This window comes from Abramis brama, assembly GCF_963993115.1.
Source record: "Abramis brama genome assembly, chromosome: 9".
Lineage (NCBI taxonomy): Eukaryota > Metazoa > Chordata > Actinopteri > Cypriniformes > Leuciscidae > Abramis > Abramis brama.
This window is the reverse complement of record NC_139971.1, coordinates 31939687-31965745: the sequence shown is the minus strand read 5'-3', so window position 1 is coordinate 31965745 and position 26059 is coordinate 31939687. Positions and strand designations below refer to the sequence as shown.

General features: G+C 37.6%; 2 protein-coding genes across 8 annotated transcripts; both read left to right on the top strand.

Moving 5' to 3' along the window:
• The first annotated feature begins 513 nt into the window (after positions 1-513).
• Positions 514-13912, top strand: panx2 (pannexin 2). Of its 6 annotated transcripts, none has more exons than XM_084125042.1 (8): positions 514-1210; positions 1331-1387; positions 2972-3311; positions 5265-6379; positions 6489-6627; positions 6716-6907; positions 8560-8820; positions 12823-13912. In XM_084125042.1, the coding sequence occupies exons 3-8, from the start codon at positions 3083-3085 to the stop codon at positions 13071-13073; spliced, it is 2187 nt and encodes a 728-aa protein (XP_083981168.1). In that variant the 5' UTR covers positions 514-1210; positions 1331-1387; positions 2972-3082; the 3' UTR covers positions 13074-13912. The 6 variants fall into 6 exon arrangements, 5 of the variants coding, with proteins under 5 accessions (XP_083981168.1, XP_083981166.1, XP_083981167.1 ...); XM_084125040.1 differs by having other exon boundaries at positions 2750-3311; XR_014607808.1 differs by having other exon boundaries at positions 514-1387; positions 2750-3311; positions 8560-9228; positions 12823-12940.
• Positions 13913-14603: 691 nt separating this feature from the next.
• On the top strand, positions 14604-25693 carry trabd (TraB domain containing). 2 transcript variants are annotated; one of them, XM_084125064.1, is made up of 10 exons: positions 14604-15004; positions 15683-15729; positions 16527-16584; positions 17926-18089; positions 18206-18346; positions 18458-18568; positions 18752-18891; positions 20987-21159; positions 22927-23023; positions 23107-25693. In XM_084125064.1, the coding sequence occupies exons 2-10, from the start codon at positions 15709-15711 to the stop codon at positions 23276-23278; spliced, it is 1077 nt and encodes a 358-aa protein (XP_083981190.1). In that variant the 5' UTR covers positions 14604-15004; positions 15683-15708; the 3' UTR covers positions 23279-25693. The 2 variants fall into 2 exon arrangements, with proteins under 2 accessions (XP_083981190.1, XP_083981189.1); XM_084125063.1 differs by having other exon boundaries at positions 14606-15004; positions 17923-18089.
• The last annotated feature ends 366 nt before the right edge of the window (positions 25694-26059 follow it).

Sequence of the window (26059 nt, the reverse complement as noted above, 5' to 3'; positions counted from 1 at the left end):
ATTTACTCACCCTCGTGTTGTTTTAAATCTGTATGACTTTCTTGAATTGTTGAGTAAATAATGACAATTTAAATTTTTGGTTGAACTATCTATTTATTTAATTATTATTATTATTATTATTATTATTTACATTTAGTTAAGATGTTATGATAGACCAAAGCGATTAATAAACACTACATAACTATGTCTTGCTATAGTATATCAAAAGTATTTTCAACTTTTTTCGTTATACAAGATTCAACTTATTTTTAAGTCCGTTTAATGTAATTTAAGTTGAAAGACTTAAACATTCAAGTTGATTGTACTTAAAAAATGTAAGGCAGCAACTTTTTTTTTTTTACAGTGTATTTACATGATTTTAAACAAATTTCTTTCGTCTTTATTTTTCTCATAAATAATTTTGCCCTATACATATAAAAAATAGGCCTAATTAAAATAAAAATAGCTATATATTTTGCTATAAAATAAATTATAATATGGCTAAATAAAAGCTACTGCACAATAGCCAAAACATCTCCCCAAAGTTCAGCCTACAGTGAACATTAAAAATAATACATACGATATATAGAGTAGAACACAGAATAGAATAGAATAGAATAGAATAGAATAGAATAGAATAGAATAGAAACAGGGCTGGTGGATTTTTTATGCACAGCAACATAGGCTACAGCACAAAATAAAACCGATTAGAACATATACATGACAGATTATACAGGGAAAAAGTTGATTATATATTATATTACATATCATTGGCCTATAATAGGCTACTAATCTTTATGGTTTCTGTCGCCTTTTGGTTATGCCTATTTTATCGTATGCGTTTCCACACACTCATTGCCTACTAACGATAGTCTTGTGCAAGGCAGAACAAGCGATGCCCATGTTAATTGAAGGTCTGTGTGAAGATGATCGTGTGAACTGGAGAAGTGTGTGAGGTTTGTCAGTGAGAGGGATGGCGAGAGGCGGAACAAACCGGTGTGTGTGCCCGGATACACGCTGAAACGGCTCGCCCGCACTGCAGATTAACTCTACAGACGCCGGGGATGCTCAACAATAAAGCACAAGTCACTGCATCCGCGTTCGTTGTTTTTTTTTTTTTTTGGAGATCTGGTGGTCGTTGTGAAGAGAAAGAGATCTGTCCTGGTGTTGTTGATTTGAGCAAGGGATTCAGGCTCTGTGTTCTCCTCAATATAATCGAGTAATCTGACAGGTATGTGACATCATTGACGATGAGAGTCAATGCAACCTATCTCTTTCACTCATGCCGTATATAGTAGGCTATCATGTATTTGATCATATCTGTGTCTTAAGTCGCTATATGTCTTTCTAGTCAGTGATGATGCCGGATAGCCTGATGATCCGGTGATGGACAGGTCCTCGACTGAGCGTAAGTGATGTGCATGACCTTTAATGCACCTAAACATTGTCAGAATGTCAGTATGTCGGGCAGTGTCGTTACAGCATAGTCACAGTATAAAACTAGATTATGTCTGAGGCTGTGTTATGTTAAAAGATAGCCTACTACTTCACTGTCGCTTTAAGTTTGCATGACACATTCGTATTACTATCAACTTCTTTTGAGTTCTATCAAACCTGCTGTCCAAGTGTCTCATAGAGGAACACATTGTCCAACTAGCCCAAAGTAAAACACATACAAGATAGGATACTGAACACATCTACGATTCATCCCATTAAATATATACAGTATTAATCCTGCATTTAATACAAACATTTATTTATTTTAAAAACATTTCTGCATTTTTAGCCATTTTTATTGGGCATTTTGGCATTTACTACATTTTTATTTACTTTTTGCATTCATTATATATTAATATTATTATATATTTGCATAAGTAAATCATAAACACAACAGCTCTGACCATTAAGACCTTGCTTAGTTTACATTTTTAGATTAACTTAAAACATGTTTAATGCATTAATTTGAAAAACTTGATTAACTTCATCCCAAAAATAAATTTGTATTTAAGTTACCTTACAAACTTGGAATTCCTGCTGTTTTTTGTTGTGCTTCCCATTTGTTAGAAAGCTGTTCCTTATTGATTTCTTGAGCTCAAAGCGAGATATATTGATTTCAAAATGTACGACAGCTATTTCCTTGTCTGTGTTTTTATGCCATGGGGAAAGACACAATGCAACATATCAAGCTTCCATCTGTAGTTCAGAAGTATACAGTAAAACTTTCCAATGAGTTTAAGACCAAAAAAGCATCTGTTTACTCTAATCTGGACTGTCTTGAATGATTAAGCCTTTAGTAGGGATGTCATTGTGTCCTTTTGTCCTTGTCACTAGTACATGCTCTCGAAGGACTCAGTCTGCAGAGAGGCACACCTGGCACACTCCATTGGTTTCTGAATTAAAGGAGTATGCACTTTCATAGAGTCTGAACGTTAAAAGGATAGTTCACCCAAAAATAAATTTTGACCACTTATTTACCCTCATGTTGTTCCAAACCTGTTAGAGATTCTTACACAAAAGAAGATATTTTAAAGAATGTTGGTAATGTTGGAAAAAAAATACTATGGAAGTTAATGGCTACTGTCAACTGTTTGGTTACCAAAACTCTTTAAAATATTGTCTTTTGTGTTCAACAGAAGAAAGAATCTCATACAGGTTTAAAACAAAATGAGGGTGAGTAAATAATGACAAAATTTTCATTTTTGAGTGAACTATCCCTTTAATCTATATCTGTTTACTCAGATTCTGAATGAACTCTCTTGTTCATTTACAGGTTTTTGCAGAATGGAATAGATAGGATGACAAATTCATCCCAGCTGTCAATATAAGCGACAACAACAAATCATCTGATCTCTTCAATCTACCTCTGACAAGATCAGCCATCGATAACCCATCAACTCAGGCTGATCACAAAGCTTCCTTTGTGACTCTTAGAAGATCCACTTTCATCCTTCAAGTCAACACCTCTTACACATAACTCATTATATTGTTGCAGGGAAAAGCCCTCAGCCAATCCATTGGCTGACGGGTTAGGAGTAGGAGGAGGAGCTTCGATTCCCATCAGGAGTGTTGTGAGGTTAGTGGCGAGGCAGGCTGCTGGGACCGGATGCAGAACATCTTCGAGCAGAACTTGGACATGGCCACGGCTCTGCTTGCGGGTGAGAAGCTGAAGGAGTTGATCCTGCCAGGTTCCACACAGGATGAGAAAGGCGGGGTTCTCGCAGGTCTCATGGTGCAACTCAAACTAGAGTTGCCCTTTGACCGGGTCGTCACCATAGGAACTGTCATCATCCCTATTCTGCTGGTTACATTAGTTTTCACACGGAACTTTGCAGGTTAGTGGTGTTACGCATTATTTGGACAAACGTACATGATGAACACCTTACAGTATGCAGCGACAAAGAGTTTTGAAAGCCGTTCGTTTTTAATAAGAGTTAGGGATTTCTGAAGACATGAGCAACTGCAGAGCTCAACTTTATGCAAATGAGCAGCGAAACGATGATAGTAGCCTATAATCTGAGCAAATTATTCAATCACATGACTTTCCGATGCACTTACAGGGATTTATTTGGTGAATGTGTCTCCTTAATACTTTATGTGCTTATTTTCCATTAAACCATTTATACACCTCATTTGAGTGTGAACATATTGGCATTTTTATTCACATCTTGGTGTCTCCATCCAGTATTCTTTATGCAAAATCCTAAAATTTTCATAAAAATGTATAGAGGGAAACATGCTTAAATTGAACGCACTTAATACTTCACAAAAAAATCATGATATGGCATTGAACTCTAAATCAGAAATATTTTTGGATTTACACTTGAATGGCACTGGTGACAGTGCCAGATTTCTGCCAAGTTTTTAAAGTTTACCCATTGTTAATAGCTCTATAGGACTTTCTATATTCCTGTTGTCCTCTAGTATCCAGCAGAGGAGTGGTTAAAAGATTGTTTCTAGAGAGATTGTGGGGTGATTAAGTAGGAAGAGAGAGAGAGAGAGATAAAGAGGGGTTGTGGTGGTAGGAGGGGGGTTTACTCTAAACGCTGAGTCAGTCTTACTGCATAGCAGCACCAACTGGCTGTGACTGAACATTGAGAAACCCTGCTGGGCAGAAACATGCAGTATAGTTGGAGATATACAAACATTTACACTTCGAAAAATTGTGAGACTGCAGCTAAATTGCCTTTTCATATAATTTGAGGGCTACTACATTACAATTATTTTTTATTAGGAACACTTATTATATCAAGAAAGAGGATTAGTGAAGGTCAAACCCTCATTGTCATGTTGGCTGAGGCCGTTTATAGGATAAAATGCAAGGACAATAAATAGTATGAAACTTGAAAGCACTGAAAGAAAAGATAGAGCCTGTAACCATTCAGAGGTTATTTCCATCTAGACACACCAAATATAACATATACTTGCTTTATGAAACTAGCTTGTGACCATATTATCTTACATTATTGATTCTGCGCAGGAGTGTAATCTACTGAGACCCAGAGTTAAGGTGGAGGCGTCTATAGGAGTTACAGCAGCTGTGAAAGAATTACCTCTCTCTGTGTCCAGCTGGCACAGACAAATGTAGCATTTGTTTTGATCACTGATTCATCATTAGATTGGCGTGTGCTGCCTTACACTATGCAGTAAACCCATTCCACTTAATAGAAACCTGATGACAGCTCATTACTAGAAACAAATCCCAGCGGGAGTCAGTTGTGAGTGATATACAGTATTAATTTTTACAAAGATTTAGTCCGTTTTTTTGTCATTTGATATAACTTCAGTATTAAATCATATCATAGTTCTTAATTTGAGTTGTTTAGTTGATGAAAATAACATTTTAGTTGAAATAAAAAAGTCTTTGTTAATGAACATTTTCATTTGCAGTAATGCCAACAGCATTTCTAATTTTCATTTAGCTTAAGTTTTTCATCTAAAATAACATTTTTTATTTCAATTAACAAAACGTTTGTTAACATGAATGTTTATGTCGCCTTCCGCTTTAAATGCTTAAGCTCTTTAAAATCGGATAAATTCTGTTTCTCTGTCAATGTTTTTATCGATTAATCAACTAGAAAAACAAAATGCTTTGTAAGTGATTCCGTTATCATTATAGTTGTGGTGTGGACTTTGCTATTCTCTTAGAATTAGAACAGTTAGTTATAGTTATCATTCTTGATGTGTACAGGCCTTAACACTGGTGGTATCTAATTAATTGTTATGCAAAAATCCCGATTATTTTGTGAAGTGGGATTCTTATGATTTTCTATCTCCTTCTCTTTCAGAGGAATCTATATATTGCTACACCCCACACAACTTCACCCGAGACCAGGCCCTGTATGCCAGAGGTTACTGCTGGACAGAGCTTCGGGATGCTGTTCCTGGTGTCGATCCCGATCTTCGGCCCTCCCTGTTCGAGCACAAGTTTCTGCCCTACGCTCTGCTGGCCTTCGCAGGCATCATGTACATACCTGCCCTTGGATGGGAGTTCCTGGCCTCCACTCGCCTCACCTCCGAGCTCAACTTCCTCCTTCAAGAGATCGACAACTGCTACCACAGGGCGGCCGAGGGCAGAGCGCCTAAGATTGAAAAGCAGATCCAGTCCAAGGGGCCGGGGATTACGGAACGTGAGCGACGGGAGATCATCGAGAATGCAGAGAAGGAGAAGAGCCCCGAGCAGAACCTGTTTGAAAAGTATCTTGAGCGCAGAGGGCAGAGTAACTTTCTGGCGAAGCTGTACCTGGGGCGACATTTAGCCATCATCTGCCTCAGCTCAATGCCCATTACGTACCTGAGCACCTACTACGCCCGTCAGAGACAGAACGAGTTCACTTGCGCGCTTGGCGAGCCGCCGGACACTAGCAGCATCCCTGAACTGCGACTGAATGTCAACTGCAAGCTACCAGCCGTGCAGCTCCAGCGCATTATGGCCGCGGTGGACATCTCTTTGCTGTGTACTATGAACCTCATTATCCTTGTGAACTTGCTGCATTTATTTGTAGTACGCAAGTCCAATTTTGTTTTCGACAAGCTGCACAAAGTTGGCATTAAAACACGTCGGCGCTGGCAGAAGTCACAGTTTTGCGACATTAACATTCTGGCCATGTTCTGTAATGAGAACAGAGACCACATTAAGTCTCTCAACAGACTGGACTTTATCACAAACGAGAGTGACCTCATGTATGATAATGTGGTGCGGCAGCTGCTGGCAGCATTGGCTCAATCCAATCACGATGCCACTCCGACTATGAGAGACTCTGGTATCCAGACTATTGACCCCAGTATGGACCCGTCAGTGCTCGGTGTGGGAGAGCTGGGAGGAGAGCCCTCAGTAATCAAAAGACCCCGCAAGAAGATGAAGTGGATCCCATCATCTAACCCTTTGCCACAGTCTTTTAAAGTAAGACTTGACTCGAGGTTCTCATTCATATTTCGTGAATGAATAGCTTACTTTTAGTATGGTCCTTCTATTAGTGAAATGTACCTTATATTTCTTTGTTTTCATACAGGAACCTTTGACTCTAACCAGACTGGATAATAGTATAAAGGCAGATAAACCTAAACCAGTCCGAAGGAAGAATGTACCAGATAGCATTATGGCTCCACTTCTGGACAGCAAGAGCACACAACATCCTCCTACAAGCATAAGTAATGCCAAAGTAAAACCTGGTTTAAGTTATTATAGCTAATGTGGTCAAAATGGTCCTCTGATCGTGTTTCTAATTTTACTTTTCAGCTACAGAAACATATAATATAGAGAAGAAACACTCTCTTAACCTCACGTTGGATGTTCATCCCTACATGCTAACCATCCAGAAAGCGAAAGCAGAGACAGTCAACCCTGAGCCAGTCCCTGTTGAGCACTCTCTCAGTAATGTGTATATTGAGGGTCCACATGCAGTTGTCCACGTCTCCTCCTCTCTTACTGGTATGCTTGAATTAGAGATGTACAGTATATCAGAACCATATATGGCATTGCTAGTGTCACCCTGGTTCCTTCCACAAAAAGCTAATAGAAATGTTCCATTAGCTTTTGGATAAATGCCGCAAAAAAGATTTGTGACCAACACAAGTTTATAATTCTTACATGTACACATCATGATAATCTTCACAAATGAACACAACTATAATGAATTTTAAAGCCTAAATACAATCGGCAGAAGTAAAAGGTACAAATTAGGCTATAAACGAACAATACCACGATCACATGACTTCAACGTCACTTCCACTTTATTTAAAAAACATTTCCCTATATTTTTGAGTTAGAATAGTTTGCAAGAGCACTATAATAAACACAAGGCTGTAAAAGCGAGCTAGTGAGTAGATGACTTTTCCTGTTTTATGTGATGACATTTAAAGGTAGGGTAGGCAATTTTCCGAGAGGCTAGCAATAGCGAGCTAGCTTTGAAAGCATAAGATCCCACCCTCCCTTCAGAGCGTCTCCAAAGCTACACCTCTTATAAAACACGTGTACAGAAGGTAGCAAAGCGTCATGAGAGACGGCATTAAACTATCTTGTGTCTCAAAGCACATAACGTTACAATAATAATGAACATAAACAACTTAAAGAGCACTGTAGATTCATATTGGCGTTAATAATGTTGCCATTGACATGCATAAATTCAAGTCCGCTCCGAGTATAACGTCACGGGTTTCCATCTCTTCCAAATTACAGTAGTTATGGCGTGAACGCAGCATAAGCTCGTTTTTTTGGTTCAGGAGGAACTGAAAAAGGTGGCAGCTGTTTTGGTTGCAGACAGTGCTCGGTGACTGAGGTGTAATGTCTGCACATGCAGGGTGTGCGGAGGTATGGAAATACATACGTTGACAGGCAAGTAGAACATCGTATCATTGCAGTCGGACTGAATTCAATGATTGGATGAACATTTTATGGTCCTATGCCTTCCACAGATGATATGTACATATAAATACATTTAGACCACTGAACGTAGTGATTGCTATCAGGATGTGAAGAGACTTTTAACCAGCATAACAAAAATGTTTCTGGAACAAATCACCTACCCTGCCTTTAATGTCCCTGACAACCTCTGTAGTCCCATTTAGTCACATGCTAGCAAATGCCTTTTCCCAAGACACATAAAAGCTTAGAAAAAGCTTATTTCAGGCATTCATAAAACCCCATTGATTTGGAACCATTGAACCAGAAGTGCAAAAATCCTTTTAGGTTAGGACTGCAATATTATGCATGCAATAAATTGCCCTAGTTTTCCCATTTTTATATTTTCCCTATTTTTACATTTCTTTCACCGTCACCTAACTCACCCACTTAAGCTTACTTAAATGTAATCTTTAAAAACAGTAATAATTTAGTAACACTGTTAAATGTTCTTTTAAATCTTAAGCAAATCTCAAAATGAATCTATTGATTTTTATACTGTACAATGTACATTACAATGTTGTGAGGTCTACATTTACCGGTAGGATTTAAAACAATATATTTTAGTTTTTTTATCATTATTTATTTAGACACAATAGTATAGCATTCTGGTATCAGACATAAAACGTGTATTATTTTATATTGGTATTACCGATAATTCTATCACCTTTTTGTCCCCTTAGAGAAGAAAGAGTCTCCTCCACTGTCCACCACCACTACCTTCTCCACAGCCACTCTCTCCACAACATCATATATGAATGGTGGAACGACCAGCGTGCCTCCTCCAGACTCCCCAAAGGATCCTCTCAACCATGGGGCAGAGCCGGAGAGCCAGTCCGGGCCTTTTAGTCGAAACCCCTCACACCCGCTGTTGAGCATTCATCACACCTTGTATGAAGAGGACGAGGAGGAGCAAAACAGAAGGGATAGACTAGCCAGACCAGGCGAGTTGATTGCTGCTGGAGAGTGTTGAAGGAAATTTATACACACCTGCACACACACAAAAGCACTAGAATATGAACTGAAGCACAAAGGAATATGCTGGTTTTTTGGGTTTATGTTAAAGGGTTAGTTCACCCCAAAATGAAAATTCTATCAGTAATTACTCACCCTCATGTTGTTTTTTTTGCACACAAAAAGTATTCTCGTCGCTTGATAAACTTAAGGTAGAGCCACTGTAGTCACTTGGACTATTTTAACGATGTCTTTACTAACTTTTCTGGGATGGCAGATATCGATTACCTAAGCAGCCTATGAAGGAGTGAGCCAGCTCTCAGATTTCATCAGAAATATCTTAATATCTTGTGTTCCGAAGATGAACGAAAGTCTTACGGGGTTGGAACAACATGAGGGTGAGTAATTACTGACAGAATTTTCATTTTTGGGTGAACTAACCCTTTAATGGTTTTGCTATGGGTGAATCTCAGATTATTTCATTTTCAGAGATGAAGATTATTGAACACTGGGGCAGGCAGTGTTTAACATATTTTATACTCTTAAAGGTGCACTTATTTTTTTCTTATGTTGAGCTGACTTATATGAAAGTGGTTGCAGGATGGATGCAGGAGTTTTCGGTTACTGGTGTCACTGCAGAAATGCCCTATTCGCAGTCTGACATGATTCATTTATTCTGCAAGCAAAAGTATCCCATAACAGGGACAATAATAAATCTGAAATAAAGTGAAATATTGGGCTGGTCATATGATCTTAATATGTCAACCACCATAACGCTCCATAATGTCGATAATGTTTTTTTTTAGACCACTGATGTATCTTCATCTCATGTGAGTGTAGATCACTTTAAATATGAACAAACGCTAGACTTTGTGTAAAAAAAAGTGCACCTTTAAACATCATCTCCCAGCCTTACATCCACATGCTTGGAAGTGTGTGTTTGAGGGAAAATAAAATTACCCATGACCTTGTTGCTCACCATATGGGTTAATGAATTCCCTATGGCATTCCAAATGAAGGCAAAGGCACATCAGAATTTTGCACAAAACACAGTTTGTTCCTGTTTAACATCAATGTCAACATAGTTTTGTGTTGTTTGTCTGTATACACAATCAGTGTATGTTTCATATAGATGTCTTGAGGGATTCAACGCAATACATGTATTCTTAAAATATGCAACCTCATTTCTTATTGTTGCAATAATATGCGCATTTGGAATGTATATACTAAGCTGTACAGAAAAAAAGTTCTTACATCTAATAATATGCGATTTTTCCTTATTTAAAAAAGACTGTCACATGACGTTCATCCACACACCTCTGGTGCCCTTATTCAATGAGACTATATCACTCTGGGTCTTTGGGCCAAGTGCTCAAAGACATTCAACTCCGGATTGCCCGAAGAAAAATGGATCCTTATACCAGCTTTTTTGAACAGACAGAGTTGTGACAAAAAGATTTCAGCTTCTTCAGCTGGACATTTTCAAGCTAAGGAGGATTCATAAAACATGCTTTTGATACCAAGATCACAATGAACCACAACTCGTGTAAGTGTTAAACCAACTTTGTAAGTCCTGGTTAAAACCTTTGATATTCACTGATGCACCTTGTAGTGAATTTTAACACACTATTATGATTGCGAGTGAAGCGCACAGTAATTCACAATTAAAATCCAAGAGCACCTCTAACCACAAGGCATGAGATTGATATTAGGGATAGCTGCAGCTCACTGTTTTTCTAGCACATATCATGATCAAAGTGCAATATTTTTTATGTGATACAGGGAACACAGATCATGAATGGCCATAGCTTCAGAGGGGAAGGAAACACAACGGACTTTCCAGGCTTGAATCTTTAGATCTGAATTTAATTTGATGGTTTTATGGGTACTAATCTCAAACTTGATATGTTCAAATGGGATTAGACAAGGTATGTATAAAAAAAATTCATGGTCATGTCACCTTGCTTGTTTGAAAATTTCTTTTGCCTATTTTTGTGTCACAAATTCTTGACAAATGTCAAGTTTCATATATGTGTATTGAACTGCAGCATTTCAACCAAATAACCTGCTTAGAGAAATAGATGAATCTATGCTAAAAAGAAAAAATGTTAGATTACCTCATGGGTTGTACACTGCATGTTCAATTGTTAATTAAACTCATGTTACATAATTTACATGGGGAAAAAATACTTGAATTTGAATCATAAACTCACCTAGTCTGTCTTACACGGGTCTTTATCTTTTTAGTCTCTCTCTGTGTGTTTGATTAGATATCTCTGTTATACATGAACCTCAGAAAGAGGTGTATAAAGTTCATAATGTTTTAAGATGCTGTAAGCGATTTTTAAAAAAATATTTATACAATGCATAAAATGCTTTACTAACTCACAGAAAACATTGAACAGTATCATGAGAAATCCCACCTGTCACTGTATCTGTAACAGTTGCGCATAAAACATTAACAGCATTCCGAGGAGCGGCTCTTGTTTTTTAGGCAATCAGAAACACCCAATGGCTGTGAATTGTTTTTGTGTTAGGGCTTGCTGACATCGTGTGTCTGTTCTTCATACCTTGCTTAAAGAAATAGTTCAGCCAAAAATGAAAACTATCCCATAGTTTACTCTCCATCAAGCCATCCTAGGTGTATATTACTTTCTTTCAGCCGAACACAATCTGAGTTATATTAAATAATATCCTGGCTCTTCATGCTTTGTAATGGCATTGAATTGTGGCCAAGCTTTTGAAGCTCCAAAGGCGCATCCATCCATCATGAAAGTAATCCATACGACTCCAGTGGGTTAATAATACTGAGCTCACTTGGCTCTGTGCGAAGTTTTGTTTTCCTGTGCAAACATCTCTGAGCACTTTGGATTATTCTTTGGACTGGATTTACCTGTTTGACCTTGCGTGTGTTTTGGATTTGATTTTAATTTTTGCCTCTTCCCGATTTGGATTATTGTTTGCCACAGTCACCATTTTCTCAGTTTCGCCATTCTGCTGCCATTATTTGCACGTTCTTTGTAATTCTCACAATTGCAACTAATAAACTGCACATTGAGCCTAACTCTGAAGCCTCCTCATCACATAAAACTTCGCCCCCACCATGGATCTCCCAAGCGACCACATCATTAATAATTGCGCAAACTCACCTCGCTAACGGAGGAGCTAGTCAAGTCCTTGCAAACTCTCCAGTTGCCGTCTTACTCCGAGCCACCCTGCACAGCTAACCCTTCAGCTACAGCTAGTCTCAGTCTGTCTGCCTGGCTTCCCTTTGGCTTTAACCCTCGTCTCTCGCTTCCGGACAAGTTTGACGGCACTCCAGCACGCTGCAATGGATTCCTGTTACAGTGTGAGTAACTTCTCGCTCAACAGCCTCATGTTTATTCCACTGATGAAGCCAAGATAGCATTTATGATCTCTGCTCTCACGGGTCGAGCACTCCGAGCAAGGAAGCTGGGTAAGTACTGTTAATGCTAAGACTCGGCAGGAACTGGGCCTCAAACTTCGGTGGCAGCGGATCCCGGCCCACCACGGATCCCAGCGCTGCCAAGTCCAGTGGTCTCAGCGTATCCAAGTCAGCTGGTCCCCAGCTGGTTACTGGTCTATGATGGCTAAGGCCATCTTGTGTGTTTGGGGCCGCACACACTGCTACAGCTACTCCTGAGGTGGCGGCAACCACTACTGCTCATCCCGAGGCGGCGACTGCTCCTGAACCTTCTGCCTGCTCTGATACGACCAAGGAGGCAGATTATGAATCACCTGTGTTCTCTATTGACTTGGAAATGACCACAAAGGTCATCCTTGAACTCCTTCTGCCTTGACACGACCACGGAGGTCACCCCTGAACTTTGTCTGCCCTGACACGACCATGGAAGCCATCCTTGAAATCTCAACCTGTTCTGTATTGGCCAAGGTGGCCTTCTCTAAACCCTCTGTGCTTCCTGTTATGGCCACAGAGGCTGTTTCTAACCTCCCTGTATTCTCTGTTTTAGTTTTGTTGAAGCTGCCATGGTGGTCTCCAGTTCCGCCTGATCTGCAGAGGTGGTCACCGTTTCCATCTGCTCCACTGTGGTGGTCTCTAGCTCCACCTGATCTGCTGTGGTGGTCACCAGCTTCGCCTGCCCGCCTTGGTGGTCTCCGGCTCCGCCCTGGCCCCCTGCTCTGCTGTCTTCACCCTGGCTCTCTGATCCTCCTCAGTCTCCAATACCTCCACACTGGCCTGGCCCTCCATCCCTCCCCCTGATCCACCTCCGCTCCACCATCCTCCTGGACTCTTGTTTGTTGTTTTTCATTTTATGCGAGCATCTGGAATACGCTCCTTAAGGGAATGCTCTGTTTTGTATTCCCTGGCCTTGTGTTTCATATGTTTTGTTGATTGGACTTTTAGTTTGCATTTTACACTGTGTCTTGTCCTGTGTGGCATTTTTGTAGCGCTTTTAATTTTTCTATTTGATTAGTTCTGTGATCATTCCCAGATGTGTCTTGTTTGCCTATTATTAGCAGCCCTCTAGTATTTAAAACCAAGTGTTTCTTGTGTTCCTTGTCAAGTCTTGTCCTTAAATTGATGTTTTGTTTGTGTGCTCATTCTGTTTCCCTGGTTTTCTAGATCCCGTGTTTGTTTTGTTATTTTATTGTGTTTAATAAAATAACTGCATTTGGATCCAGCTCTCCTTTGTTTTTGAGTTCACCCTGCATTACAAATGCCTTCTGAAGCAAAGTGATGGATTTTTGCACATATGGCCGGAATAGCTGGAGTTATATGGATAACTTTTATGATGGATGGATGTGTTTTTTGGAGCTTCAAAAACTCAAACTGCCTTTGAAGCTCAAAGCTGGGAAGAGCCAGGATATTATTTAATATAACTCCGATTGTGTTCGGCTGAAAGAAGAAAGTCATAAACACTTATGGCTTGAGGGTGAGTAAATTATGGGATATTTTGTATTCCTATTAATTCTTATTTCTTTAATAGCTACCTCTGATATAATTTGACAGATGCCAGATCTTCTAATTGTGATCATTGATCTCTGGCTAATTTGGTTCTTCAAACTAATTTGCATATTTTATTAAAATATCTGGATTAAGTTGCTTGATATTACTGCATGTTCTTGTGTTCAATGGAAAGGTCAGATATATCAATAGTCAAAACTATGATCAGCAATGAGCGAAGAAAAACTTTCACCAGAATAATATTGTTTACATGAAATATGACTGGTTTGAGTTTAGGGACTTCTATGACAGCAAGTCCAGGATAAGCTTCGAAGAACCTAACAATCCTGTATCATGTGAAATAGTCAAAAGTAAAATGGTTTTGTGTTGAAGGGATGGCAGTGGTCATGACCAGGGTAATGAATCAAAGTAATAAACGTGTTAGACATGTTTTGAGATGTTGTCTTTAGTTACTGCAATATTATCTGAACAACAACGATGAATTACTTTTTATAAAGGACGCAATTGAAGGTTTTTGAAGATTTAAATCGCTTTTTGTTTGAGAGAAAGCAAAAGTGAGTTAATTTAGTATTACATCTCCTTTTTAAAATAATAAAATGATTAAAATTATAAAGCAAGTGATTTTCCTGTTAAATATATGAATTAATATGAAAGTACAGTCGACATCCTTTAAAAATAAATAAAGTTGTTTAACATTATTATTGTCAACATTAAAATGATACGTCCTTAGCTCTATTTCTAATCAAATATAGATTAAGTATAGGCCCGACCTTTTTCCATAAAATTATCTGTATAGTCTTTGTCCTCCTATACCCAGGAAGCATTGCAATAATGGGCGGTGTTACAGATCCACACTTCATGCAAGCAGCTGACTGTAGCTATAACTTTAATCATTTCATTTTTTTTTTGCCGAAGCTAGCAACCAAACAACAGTCAAGGCGTTTGTTTTTAGTATTCTTTACATCTCTCTATAATGTAAATACACTATTATAATCGTAACAGCGAGCGAACTAAATAACTTATTCTCGGTCAGTTCTGTAAAGTTTTTAAAGGGGCTTAGCTAATATTAGCATAGCATCAGCTAACAGCTGCGTGTATGTGTGCGCAGTTAGCCTGTAGCCGAGCTACCTTGTCAAGATCCATCCTTCTCTACAACTGACAGTTGGATCCCGGTCCGATTCGTTACTCTCGTGGGAAGAGTGAGCAAGCTGTCTACCAAGTCAAATGTAAGATTTATTTTAATTTTTTGGTCCTTTTTCGGACTGGTGGCTGAGATTGGAGCTAGTCCATCAGATTTTGCGGTTAGTTTAGTCTTCTGTCAGAACTGTCAGTTTACAATTTGAATGTAAAATTCGCAGGAGAGGCTTTTTTTCTCCCAAATTTAACTGTTTACGATCCCGTTTTGAAGGGTTGACACGGTAAGCTGTCTTGAGTTTGATGTGCTAACCAGGTGGTCTGATAACAGCAGGTTGTCACCTTTAATGTCTGACTTCTGTAGGATTAGATCTGTTACATGGTCAACATAAAAACGCTTTGTTGTGCAACTTCAAAGAGATGTTTGTCATATCTAAAACCTCAGCATAACACCAACTAATACTGTTGTGCTGGAATCACAGTAGTTTGAAAAGTATACGTGGTCTAGTTGCACAAGGCAAGATGGCAGGCTGATAGTCAAGCCTGATGACTCACTTTACTCAGCCTAGCCAACTACACAAGTCAAACAACTTTCAAATCCTTTAATTAAACAGTGTCTGGCTTAGTAATGAGCCATATTTCCAACAGGAAAGGCCAGTACACAGCCTTCCAAGGGTGTTTAACTCTGTTGAATGGTTAAATGCCATTTTGTGGAGTTATATGTGAGTTGTGTGTGCACTGTGCATCTGACTCATGATCTTTTATTCCAGGTTGAAGGTTTACTGAACAGCGGACAATGGAACAGGACAACTCGGAGGTAATATTTTGGCAGAATATAAGTATTTTTTTGTCTTATTTGGCTATTTAAAAATAAACAAGAATATATATATAGTGCCATCTGAAATTTTCTTCTAGAATGATAATTTTTATAAAGCTTGTCTATTTAATTTCAGTAATTCCACTTAAATGACAATTAATAGGTCATTTGCATTGCCATTTAAGTGAAATTGTTGAACTTAAATATACGAGCTTGATTAAAATGATCATTCTAGAAGAAAATTTCAGATGGCACTTAGAGGCTTTTGCATCTGAACTCTTCATATATATATATAGATATAGATTAGTTTGCTTGGTGATGGATGTTTATCTGTAATAATTAAGGAGGGTTTGATTCAAGTTGCTAAATAGAATTGGCATCTGTGGTTTGTAATTGTAAAAGGAAGAAATAAAAAATCCCATTGTAAAACTTATGAGTCATTCAGTTTTCTGTGCTTTTTGTTGACTTTCATTCTGATTTAATGCACATGGTTTCTTTATTGCTGTCTTGTGGGTACTGAGAGTACTGGATAATGGTATTTTGTTTATTTAGCTGGGCATTTCCCAAGATAGAGAAATATGCACACTTGCACAGAATTCTCAGTCTATTTTTTTTATTTTTTTACTGAAGCTTCAAAATCGCTTAAAATATCCTTAGCTCAACCTCGAAAATGAAACCGCAAAAGTTCTGAGTTGATAGACGTGAATGCTAAGCTTGTTCGCACCTGTTCTGTGTACATTGTCAGCATGTTCATACAAAGAATTATATAGGTTATAATACATTGTTTTTGTTTGTAGGATGACTCAGTTGGCCCGACAGAAGATGACGCACAACCTCCATTTCCTCTCGGACTTTGTGAGTAATCTCTGATTTAAATTTTACAAAATAGTATATCTGAATCCCAGGATTCTTTCATATGGTTTTGTATGAAATGCTGCTCAAAATGAACGTCGTACTATATCATTTCAAACCTCTCCTTGTTCAGTGCAGGATTATTAGAGATTTGAATGTTTAATTAATTAGTTAATTTATTAATTAGGAAAATGATTAAAGTATTTTTAGTTGTAGTATTTTAGTGCTGCCAACATAAGTGTGTTAACTGGTGTAATTTAAAAGAAAGTAATCATGTTAAATTTCTCAGAACAATCTACTGTTATTACTGTCTAGTAGTATCACTTTCATTTTAATACAGGAGGGTTGCTAAGGTTTCAATTTCTATAATATACTGTGTATCAAAACCAAAATTAATTTTTGGCTATTTTTATTTTATTTAGTTTTGGAGTCATAATTTATTTTCGTTTCATTTTTCCCAGTTATATGTTGTAGGGTTTTTATTTTTCATTTATTGTTTTCATTTGGTTTTCAGTGTTAGCCTTAGTTTAGTTAAGCAAAGTTAGAAATTCAGCAGATTATAATCATTTCAACTTTTTCCATACACACCACAAAGGTTCAAACCATATATTTTCTAAAGCTCATTCTTTCTATGTTTTTGTTCTAGTACTGCTTGAAAAACAGATAACTCATCTTTCCATTGCCATTATCTTTTGAATTCAGCTGAATTTTCAGCATCATTACTCCAGTCTTCAGTGTCACGTGATCCTTCAGAAATCATTCTAATATGCTGATTTGGTTTTAAAGAAACATTCTTATTAAAGTTAAACTGTTGTGCTGCTTAATATTTTTTGTGGAAACAGCATTTATTATAAATAGTACTTTGTTTGTAAAATGTATTAGTTTCATAAATGTCTACTGACTTTAATCAATTTAACGTGCCGTTGCTAAATAAAATTAATAAATTTTTTTTTTTTTTTTTTTTTTAGATCTTACTTAAAAAATAAAAAAATAAAATGAGGCAGCTAAAACTGTTTTCAACATTGATAATAATAAGAAATTATCTTAGAATGATTTCTGAAGGATAATGTGACACTGAAGACTGGAGTTATGGCTGCTGAAAATTCAACTTTGCCATCACAGGAATAAATTACGTTTTAAAATATAGAAAAGGTTCATTTAAATTTGAATATTTCACACTATTACTGTTTTTTACTGTAATTTTTGATCAAACAGATTTCAGCCTTAGTGAGATTAAGACAACTTTCCAAACAATAAAAATCCTTCCAAATTTTTTACCTGTATGTATGTAGTGTTCTTGCTCCACCTCTTACGATTATGAAAATGTTTTTGTCTTTTTAGCAGACTCTGAGGCCGTGGAAGTGTTGTGGCAGGTTCGTACCCAGCGTCGGCAAGCAGAGCCTGACCTTCCGGACACTGTGACGCGTCTCACCACACCTGAGGGCAGTATTGTGTACCTGGTTGGCACTGCCCACTTCAGCGACAGCAGCAAGAATGATGTTGCCACAGTAAGCATTGGCTTTCTTTTTATTATGGGCTCACAACCAATTTTTGAGTGTAAAACACCTTAGTATTAGCTACTGATTGACTAAATGCTGTTTTGATTTGATGCTCTTTGCTTTAGACAATCCGAGCGGTCCAGCCTGATGTGGTGGTGGTGGAGCTGTGCCAGTACAGAGTATCCATGCTTAAAATGGATGAGAAAACACTGCTAAAAGAGGCTAAAGACATTAATTTGGAGAAGGTCCAGCAGGCTATTAAACAGGTCAGCCATGAAACCGAAGACTGCGCTGACATAGTTATTATACTGCCAAACGCATTCCTCTGAATTCATTTATCAACGTGCTAAATCCTTTTTTCTCATTTCTTGTGTCAGAATGGAGTGATGTCTGGCCTCATGCAGATACTGCTGCTCAAAGTCTCAGCTCACATTACAGAACAGCTGGGCATGGCCCCTGGAGGAGAGTTTAGAGAAGCCTTTAAGGAGGTCAGTGCAAATACACATGCTCTCCCTCCCTTACACAGTCCTCATGGTTCTGACATGCACTGTAACTCATGCACTCGTTCCTGACTTCGAGCAGATGTCACCAATTATCAAAGAACAATAAATGCATGAAAACTGAAACCTGTAAATATAAAATATGCATTTCTTCTCTTTTAACCAATTCAGGCAGGAAAAGTGCCCTTCTGTAAATTTCATCTTGGGGATCGTCCCATTCCAGTAACCTTTAAGCGTGCAATAGCTGCTCTCAGCCTTTGGCAGAAGGCTCGTCTGGCCTGGGGCCTGTGCTTCCTCTCTGACCCAATCAGGTACAAGTCGACACCACTTTGTCTTTATGTGCACAGCGATCACTTTTTGTTTTTAAGAAGTCTCTTAGAATGTAAAAACTTCATATGGTGTCTTAGAAACTAACAGGAAAAACAGACAAGAGACACGAATGCCAAAGATACTAGTCTCCATGTGTACATAGACCAGTTTTGCGAGATAGACTGCTGTGGACTGGAAGCGATAAGCTTATGTTCAATGATATGTAATAAAGCAAATTATGTTAACACATAATATATATAAAGGTTCTACAGGTTCTTTTATAGTATCTGTCCAATTCAACGTGATCTAATCCAGGGTTTCTCAACCGGTGGGTCGCGACCCACAAGTGGGTCGTTGATAATTCTATAGGGGGTCGCAAGACTTCTGTGTTCACTAGCACAGCTAATAAATGGGCTTCACAATAGTCTCATTGCAATAGACTACGTTTACATGCAACAAAATAATCCGTTAGTAAACGCATTGGCGGCTCAATCGGACTAAAAAGCCTTAATGTAAACACCTAATCATAAACACGCACAGATTGAAACAAAAGTTGTGCATGTAAACAGCCAGTCCTCCAACGAATCTGATTTTCGAATGTCGTAGACTACTTCATTATTGCCGTGGCTTCTAACGCTGTATTCAGGGTGCGATTTGTGAGAATTATTATTTTTTAAATATATGGATGTTTTGAAACATTTTTATTCATAAAAATAAATCATGAGAACATGAACTTAATCACTGCATTTGCAGGAATTGTAAAATATTTTTTCTTATTAACTCATGAAGTAGCCCAACGCAGCAGTAACTTTTACTTTAAAAAACATGCAAGAATTAAATCTCCCTCCCAGTACCATGGATAGTGCCACTCGGCTAGACATGTTAAAACACTTATTTATGAATGGCAAAATTAAATGGCCCAGTTTTACTGCTGCTGTTAAAGTAATAATGTTAACTTTACATCGCGATGCTGAGCTACAGTGAAATGATAGAAAAGACAGATGCATTATCTCGTGTTTCGCCTCATTCGCGCGAACTGGACGCGCCCGCGCCACGCTAAACACCTCATTCGCGCCGCAGGACCTCTAGACGCGCATAAACGCGTCTTTACATTGAATTAAAAATCACTCGCGCCAGACGCTCAAGAGTGAGTGAGTAATCTGGGACTCTAACTCTGCTTGTCATCATAGAAGCAGATAATCAGATTGTGATGTTTATTCCCGCTTCAGTAATATGCTGAATATGCTGCCTTCCAGCTATATCAGAGCCAGCCAAAGATAAACCCATTTTAAAATAAAATTGACTTTAATCAAACCGCACGGATCCGTGATAAGTTTTGCGATCCGTCTCGCCACTAGTGTCTCAAGTGTCACATTAACGTGAGTAAAGAAAAATCAGTTTGCCTCATAGTCTGTCTATTGAAAATGTTTTTGTGTTTTTGTGAAATTAATTATAATAAACATATAGGCCTATGGAGTATAGTAGCCTATAGATCTGAGAGGCATTTCAGTTATTTAATTATTTCCAGCCTTAGTGGGTCGTATGACTGGCATACAAAAAAAAAGTGGGTCGCAGTAAGCAAAAGGTTGAGAAACCCTGATCTAATCTACCTTACTGTGTTTTATTGTGTGCCTTAATTTATTATATTATAATGAAAAATTATTAAAACATTTAGGGTTGTTTTTTAAAATGTATATACAATAATTTGTGATTAATTCAATATTTAAAAAAGAATATATAAAAAGTAATTAAATTTAATTGCATTTTTTTGTAGTATTTATTTTTACTTAAATCTGCATAAATTAAAGGTGGTACAGCAGATTCTACCATGATGTAGAAATTCTTCACAAATTAAATGGTGTATTACAGTTATTAAAATGTTTGTAACAAGGTCTTCCAGTAATAAGAATAGTTTTTTTTCATGATGCTCCACTGAGCTTAATGAAGCCTATAATGGTCCTAAATAAAGGGCTTAAGCAAAGTTTAAGCAAAACATAATTTTTTTTCTTTGATTGTGGGGAAGTATGGCCTGTATATGCTCTTTTGTTTTGAGATTCACATGAACAGATTTTCGGTATGTGTTTTTGCTCTTATCAGCAAGGAGGATGTAGAGAAGTGTAAACAAAAAGATCTTCTGGAACAGACCATGTCAGAGATGATCGGCGAGTTTCCAGCCCTCCACCGCACTATTGTTGCAGAACGAGACATCTACCTCACTCACACACTTAGACAGGCAGCGCGCTGTGTGGAGGCGCCTCCTAATGCTGAAAGTGAGTACGGCACGCTCTTCTCATGCTGCAGTCTTTTCCAGTGCTCTGCCTTGAAGATAATTCGGTGCTAATTTGATTTGAAAAATGTCTTGAATTTAAAACTGCATATTCAGGTATGCCCAGTGATCGGTGTTGTCATAGTTAAAGGGATAGTCCACCCAAAAGTGAAAATTCTGTCATCATTTACTCATGTCGTTCCAAACCTGTATGACTGACTTTCTTTTGTTGAACACAAAAGATAGTTTGAAGAATGCTTCCGGTTCTCGTTGTCTTCCATTTTTTTTATTGTCTGTACTATGGAAGTCATTGGGAAAATGAGTAAATGATGACAGAATTTAAATTTTTTTGGTTGAACTATCCCTTTAAAGTCCCCCTGTGGTAAAAATCTAGTTTTTAATGTTGTTTATATGTCTATGTGGTGTTTTTAATATGCTTTAAGACAAACCATGTGCAAATTTATAAGTCAACACCATTGCTGAGTATATTCTCTTTAATACTGCGGTGAACGAAAGACAGTCTCAAAAAAGCGGTTTGAAATCACTGGTCTTTCTGACGTCACAAACTACCTTGTGGCCAATCACGTCATCGTGCTGGCGGGCTTTGGCATATCATTAACACGAACTAGAAAGGAAGTCTCGCAATATAGCGGGTGTATGAACGTTTAAATATGTCTTTTTGGTGATCAAAGATGTGTTTTAAGGGATAAAATCATTGACTACAGGGTGACTGCTATTAAAAATTGTTTTTGTAATTGAAATAGCACTGAAATAAAACACAAATGTTAGATGAAAATCTTGAAAAATTAGAACATTTAGAAAAAATGAACAATTAGAACAGAAGTTGAAGTACTAAAATTACTAAACCTAAATAAAAGCGATGTAACTTAAAGCTAAATAGAAGCATTAAAAAAAATAAAACTAATAAAAATGTATATAATTACTGAAAGTAAAATAGTGACAACTAAAAATATTAAAATAAAAGTAATACTATAATAGTATTTAAAAATACTAAAATAACACACTCAATGCTTCATACAGGCAAAAAACATATGTCAGGTTACTTGTTACATGAAACTAGAGGCCTGCACTCCCACAGAACACGATGCAACAGAGTGTGGTGTGGGACAAGATTCGATGGGTGAGTGCGGGACACTCATGTGTTGCGGGTGCGGGAGAATGAAATAAATGACTCGAGGGATTCCGCAAAATAGAAATATCTAAAAAATAAAATATCTAAAAACAAAGAAATTGCTATTTATCTGTTGCACAAGAAAAACTAAACTAAAATAAAAACAATTTAGAATCCACTCAAACCGGAAGAGTTTTTGGTCAGTTCTGCACGCTCATAATTCCTCTCATTACAACACAGTGTAGACATTATGAGAGATTCATTGTGCAGTGAGCTTTATTAATTAAAATGGAACTTTGTGAGATCGCGATTAACAAAAAAGTGACAGCTTTTATAAAGGAAGTGTTCTTTACACACTTTGCACAACCTATGCTTGCTTTTCTGTTAAAATTAACAGTGGTTTGTTAATGTAGATGCTTTAATAACAAATAATTTATCAGGCACGTTTATGCTGGGATGTCAATATTGTTGCAAGGTGACCCATAAGTTGAAACTTATTTCATGGAAATTTCATGAATGTACTGAAAAAATCAATCCTGTGAGCGGGAGAAGGTAACCCATATTTCTGTGGGAACAGGACCGAATCCTGCCGAGCTACTTGAAACCTCTTGTTCATACACACTTTTTTTTTCTTTTTAGAAGTGGCTGCTGTGGTGGTTGGAGTGGTTGGGATGGGTCATGTGCCTGGTATTGAGAAGAACTGGGATAAAGAGCTTAATATCCATGAGATCATGAGGTGCGTATTGGAACAATTGTACTTCAGTATCTAATAGTACAAGATCTGTCATGACCAATTTTTGTTTTGTTTTTTTCTCTTAGTGTGGCTCCACCATCTCGTTTAGGCTGGGTAGTACGCAACGTGTTGAAGGGAGCCATGTGGGGGCTTCTGGGTTATGCCTGCTTCCGTGCCAGCAAGGGCGTGGGGAGGGCGTTACTCTCCATACCGACTGTCCAATCTTTATTTGAAAATGTACGAACGCCTTCCGTTTGACCCTTCTCTTATCGGCACAGACTTTTCAGCAGTGAGATCAGGATGCACACTGAACACCAGTAGCCTTAACTACAGGATGGTGGTTGGGTAGATTATAGGAGGAAGATTAGAGGGAAACATCGTCTCCATCCCATATGAATGTGGGTGGAAGCCTTTGACTAACGCTCTGTCACCTCCTCAACCCTCTGTGTACCTGTGGACGCAGAGCTGTACTGCCAAAGAAATCGGACCATGCTTTCTTTCCCTTTTCCTCATTCTTAAAGTATGACCCACTAGAAAATTAGCTGCAGCAGGATTTCCCATGTTATCATGCAACTTGAACTGAATGAAGTTTTATTTTGCTGGTTTTTTTTTTGTTGTTGTTCTTTTGGTTGGCTCCTGCAAATGATTGATGCATTGATTTCCCAGCAAGTCCAGTATTGTTATTCCCTGTAAGTCAGCATTTGAATCTGTGACCTACTCCAGCCATAATCTGTAGTTCATGAAGTGTGAGTAGTGAAGCCAGCTTTTCTATGTAGGTGATTAATGGAACAGTATCCCAGAACTCATTTTTAAAACCTGAATTGCACTAAAAGCGCGATTGGACCATTTATTATGAAAAGCATAAATCCTTGAAAGTATGACTTGATTATAAATACATGTAATGCACATTAGGAAAATGATTGACCAAAGTATTTTTGGTTTCAGTGATTGAATTATGTATGTTTCTGAAACAATGGCTTGAAATGAGTGAAACTAAAACAACTGCGCACAGTGTTTGAGAGTTTCAAGTCTTGTTCACTCTGTGCGGTTTCTTGGTTTTTGTAATTACCTGATAAGCCAAGCATAAAGTTTGCCTGTGCTAGCTATCAAGTGCCTCCTACTACATGACCTGGAAAGGGCTTAAAGGAACAGAGACTGGTCAGGGTGTTTTGCTCTCTCTCCATATGGTCATAATAAATGGGTACTATTAAATCTGGAGTCCTCTGTTTCACTCACACCATTTAATAATTGGTAATCTTGCTAAAGAAAAGCTTGGCATTTATAGAAATGAGTAAATTATGCAATTAATTGGACAAGATACATTTTGTTTACGTAATATATGAGATTGTGCTTGATTCAGTTTGTTTTTTTTTAGAAGGAAACGTCTGTTTTCCCCTAATTTACTGTTTGTTTGTTTTTTGACGTTTTTTTTTTTTTTGCTACCATGTTCATAGAAATCTAGTTGCAAAAAGGTTAAATTCACTAAATTAGAAACAAACTGAAAGCTCATTGTTGATAATATGGGAATACTCTAACACTTGAAATGTCCTTTTTTTTCTTATTCATTATTTACCATTGTCTCAAAAGGTCCATCAATGACTTGAAACTCTCCTGTTGACAGTGTAGAAAACAATTAAAGAAGGTATGTTGACAAGAAAATGCTTCTTCAGAAGAGCCTATCACTAGCATGAGCCAACAGGGCAATATTTGGGGAGCATGCTTTGTATGGATAGAAGGAATTTAGGAGTGTTTCTGCTTTTGTGCTTGCAGCCTTATACTACTGGAACTGCTGCTTCATATTTTGACTTTTGTTTTTCCAGGTAGCTTTTTACAATGGTGTTTTATAGGGTGACTGAAAATTATTTTTTAGATGTGGCATGTTAGGTCACAGGCACATTCGAAACACGTAACGCTTGTGTGTCTGAGTGTGATGCTAATGCCAAAAATCCGCCTTTCTTTTTTCATTTAAACTTTTAGGTGCTGAATGGAAATTATGCATTTCGAGCAATATTGGGGCTTTATTTGCATGTGTGCCATTTGCATTTATGCTGGAGAAGGAGATGACTATATGGATGTATCTTCATTCTGCATGATTTCTTATGTAAATGGCTTATTGGGATTATTTAATTGGAGTTTAAGAAATCTTTACAACATATATTAAGGGATATTAAGTGCCCTGGTGTTTGAGTATTTCTATTTGTAGAGCAACAGTCCCTGCATTTGTTGAGAGGTTGTTGCACAATTAAAATGGTTGATTAACGGATTGATTTTAAAAAACATATTTTAAAGATCCAATGACCCAGTAGGCTAGTTCTACTCTACGTTTTTTTTCTCGAAATGCTGCTGACTTCATGAAAACTTAAACTCGGTCTTCCTGTCAGCTACATGCAGTGCTACTTTTGATCATCTAGAGATCACTTATTAGGTGAGAAATTACATGGTCAACTAAGTAATGTATATTTAATGCACCTCTTTGTATGTCCTTGAACTATACTGGTAAAGTAGTTTTTCCCCTAATCGCTGTTAACAATGTGGAGAGGGGGAATAAATGGTCCCTCTTCTTTTGTTAGTGCTATTTTTTTTTTTTTGGTTATCCTTCATTTTCAGCAAGCCAATGCTCAGATCGAACTAAAAATATATCTTAAAATCTAAAATAAATTTTCCAACATGTTATATTTGCCTTTTCATCTCTCCGACTCTTTACACACACACAGACACAGACAGACACACACAGACAGACAGACAGACAGACAGAGTTGTGGTCAGAATTAATGGCACCCCTGGTAAATATGATAAAAAAAAAAAAATCTGCATTGCATAAATCTTTCAATCAAAAAAATTTGCAAAAAGCTAACCTTTCATTGAAGTAAAAGAATTGAAAGTGGGGGGGGAAATCACATTATGAAATTAATGTTTTTCTCCAAAACACGTTGGCCACAATTATTGTCACCCTTTTATTAAATACTTTTTGCAATCTCCTTTTGCCAAGATAACAGCTCTGAGTTTTCTTCTATAATGCCTGATGAGTTTGGAGAACAA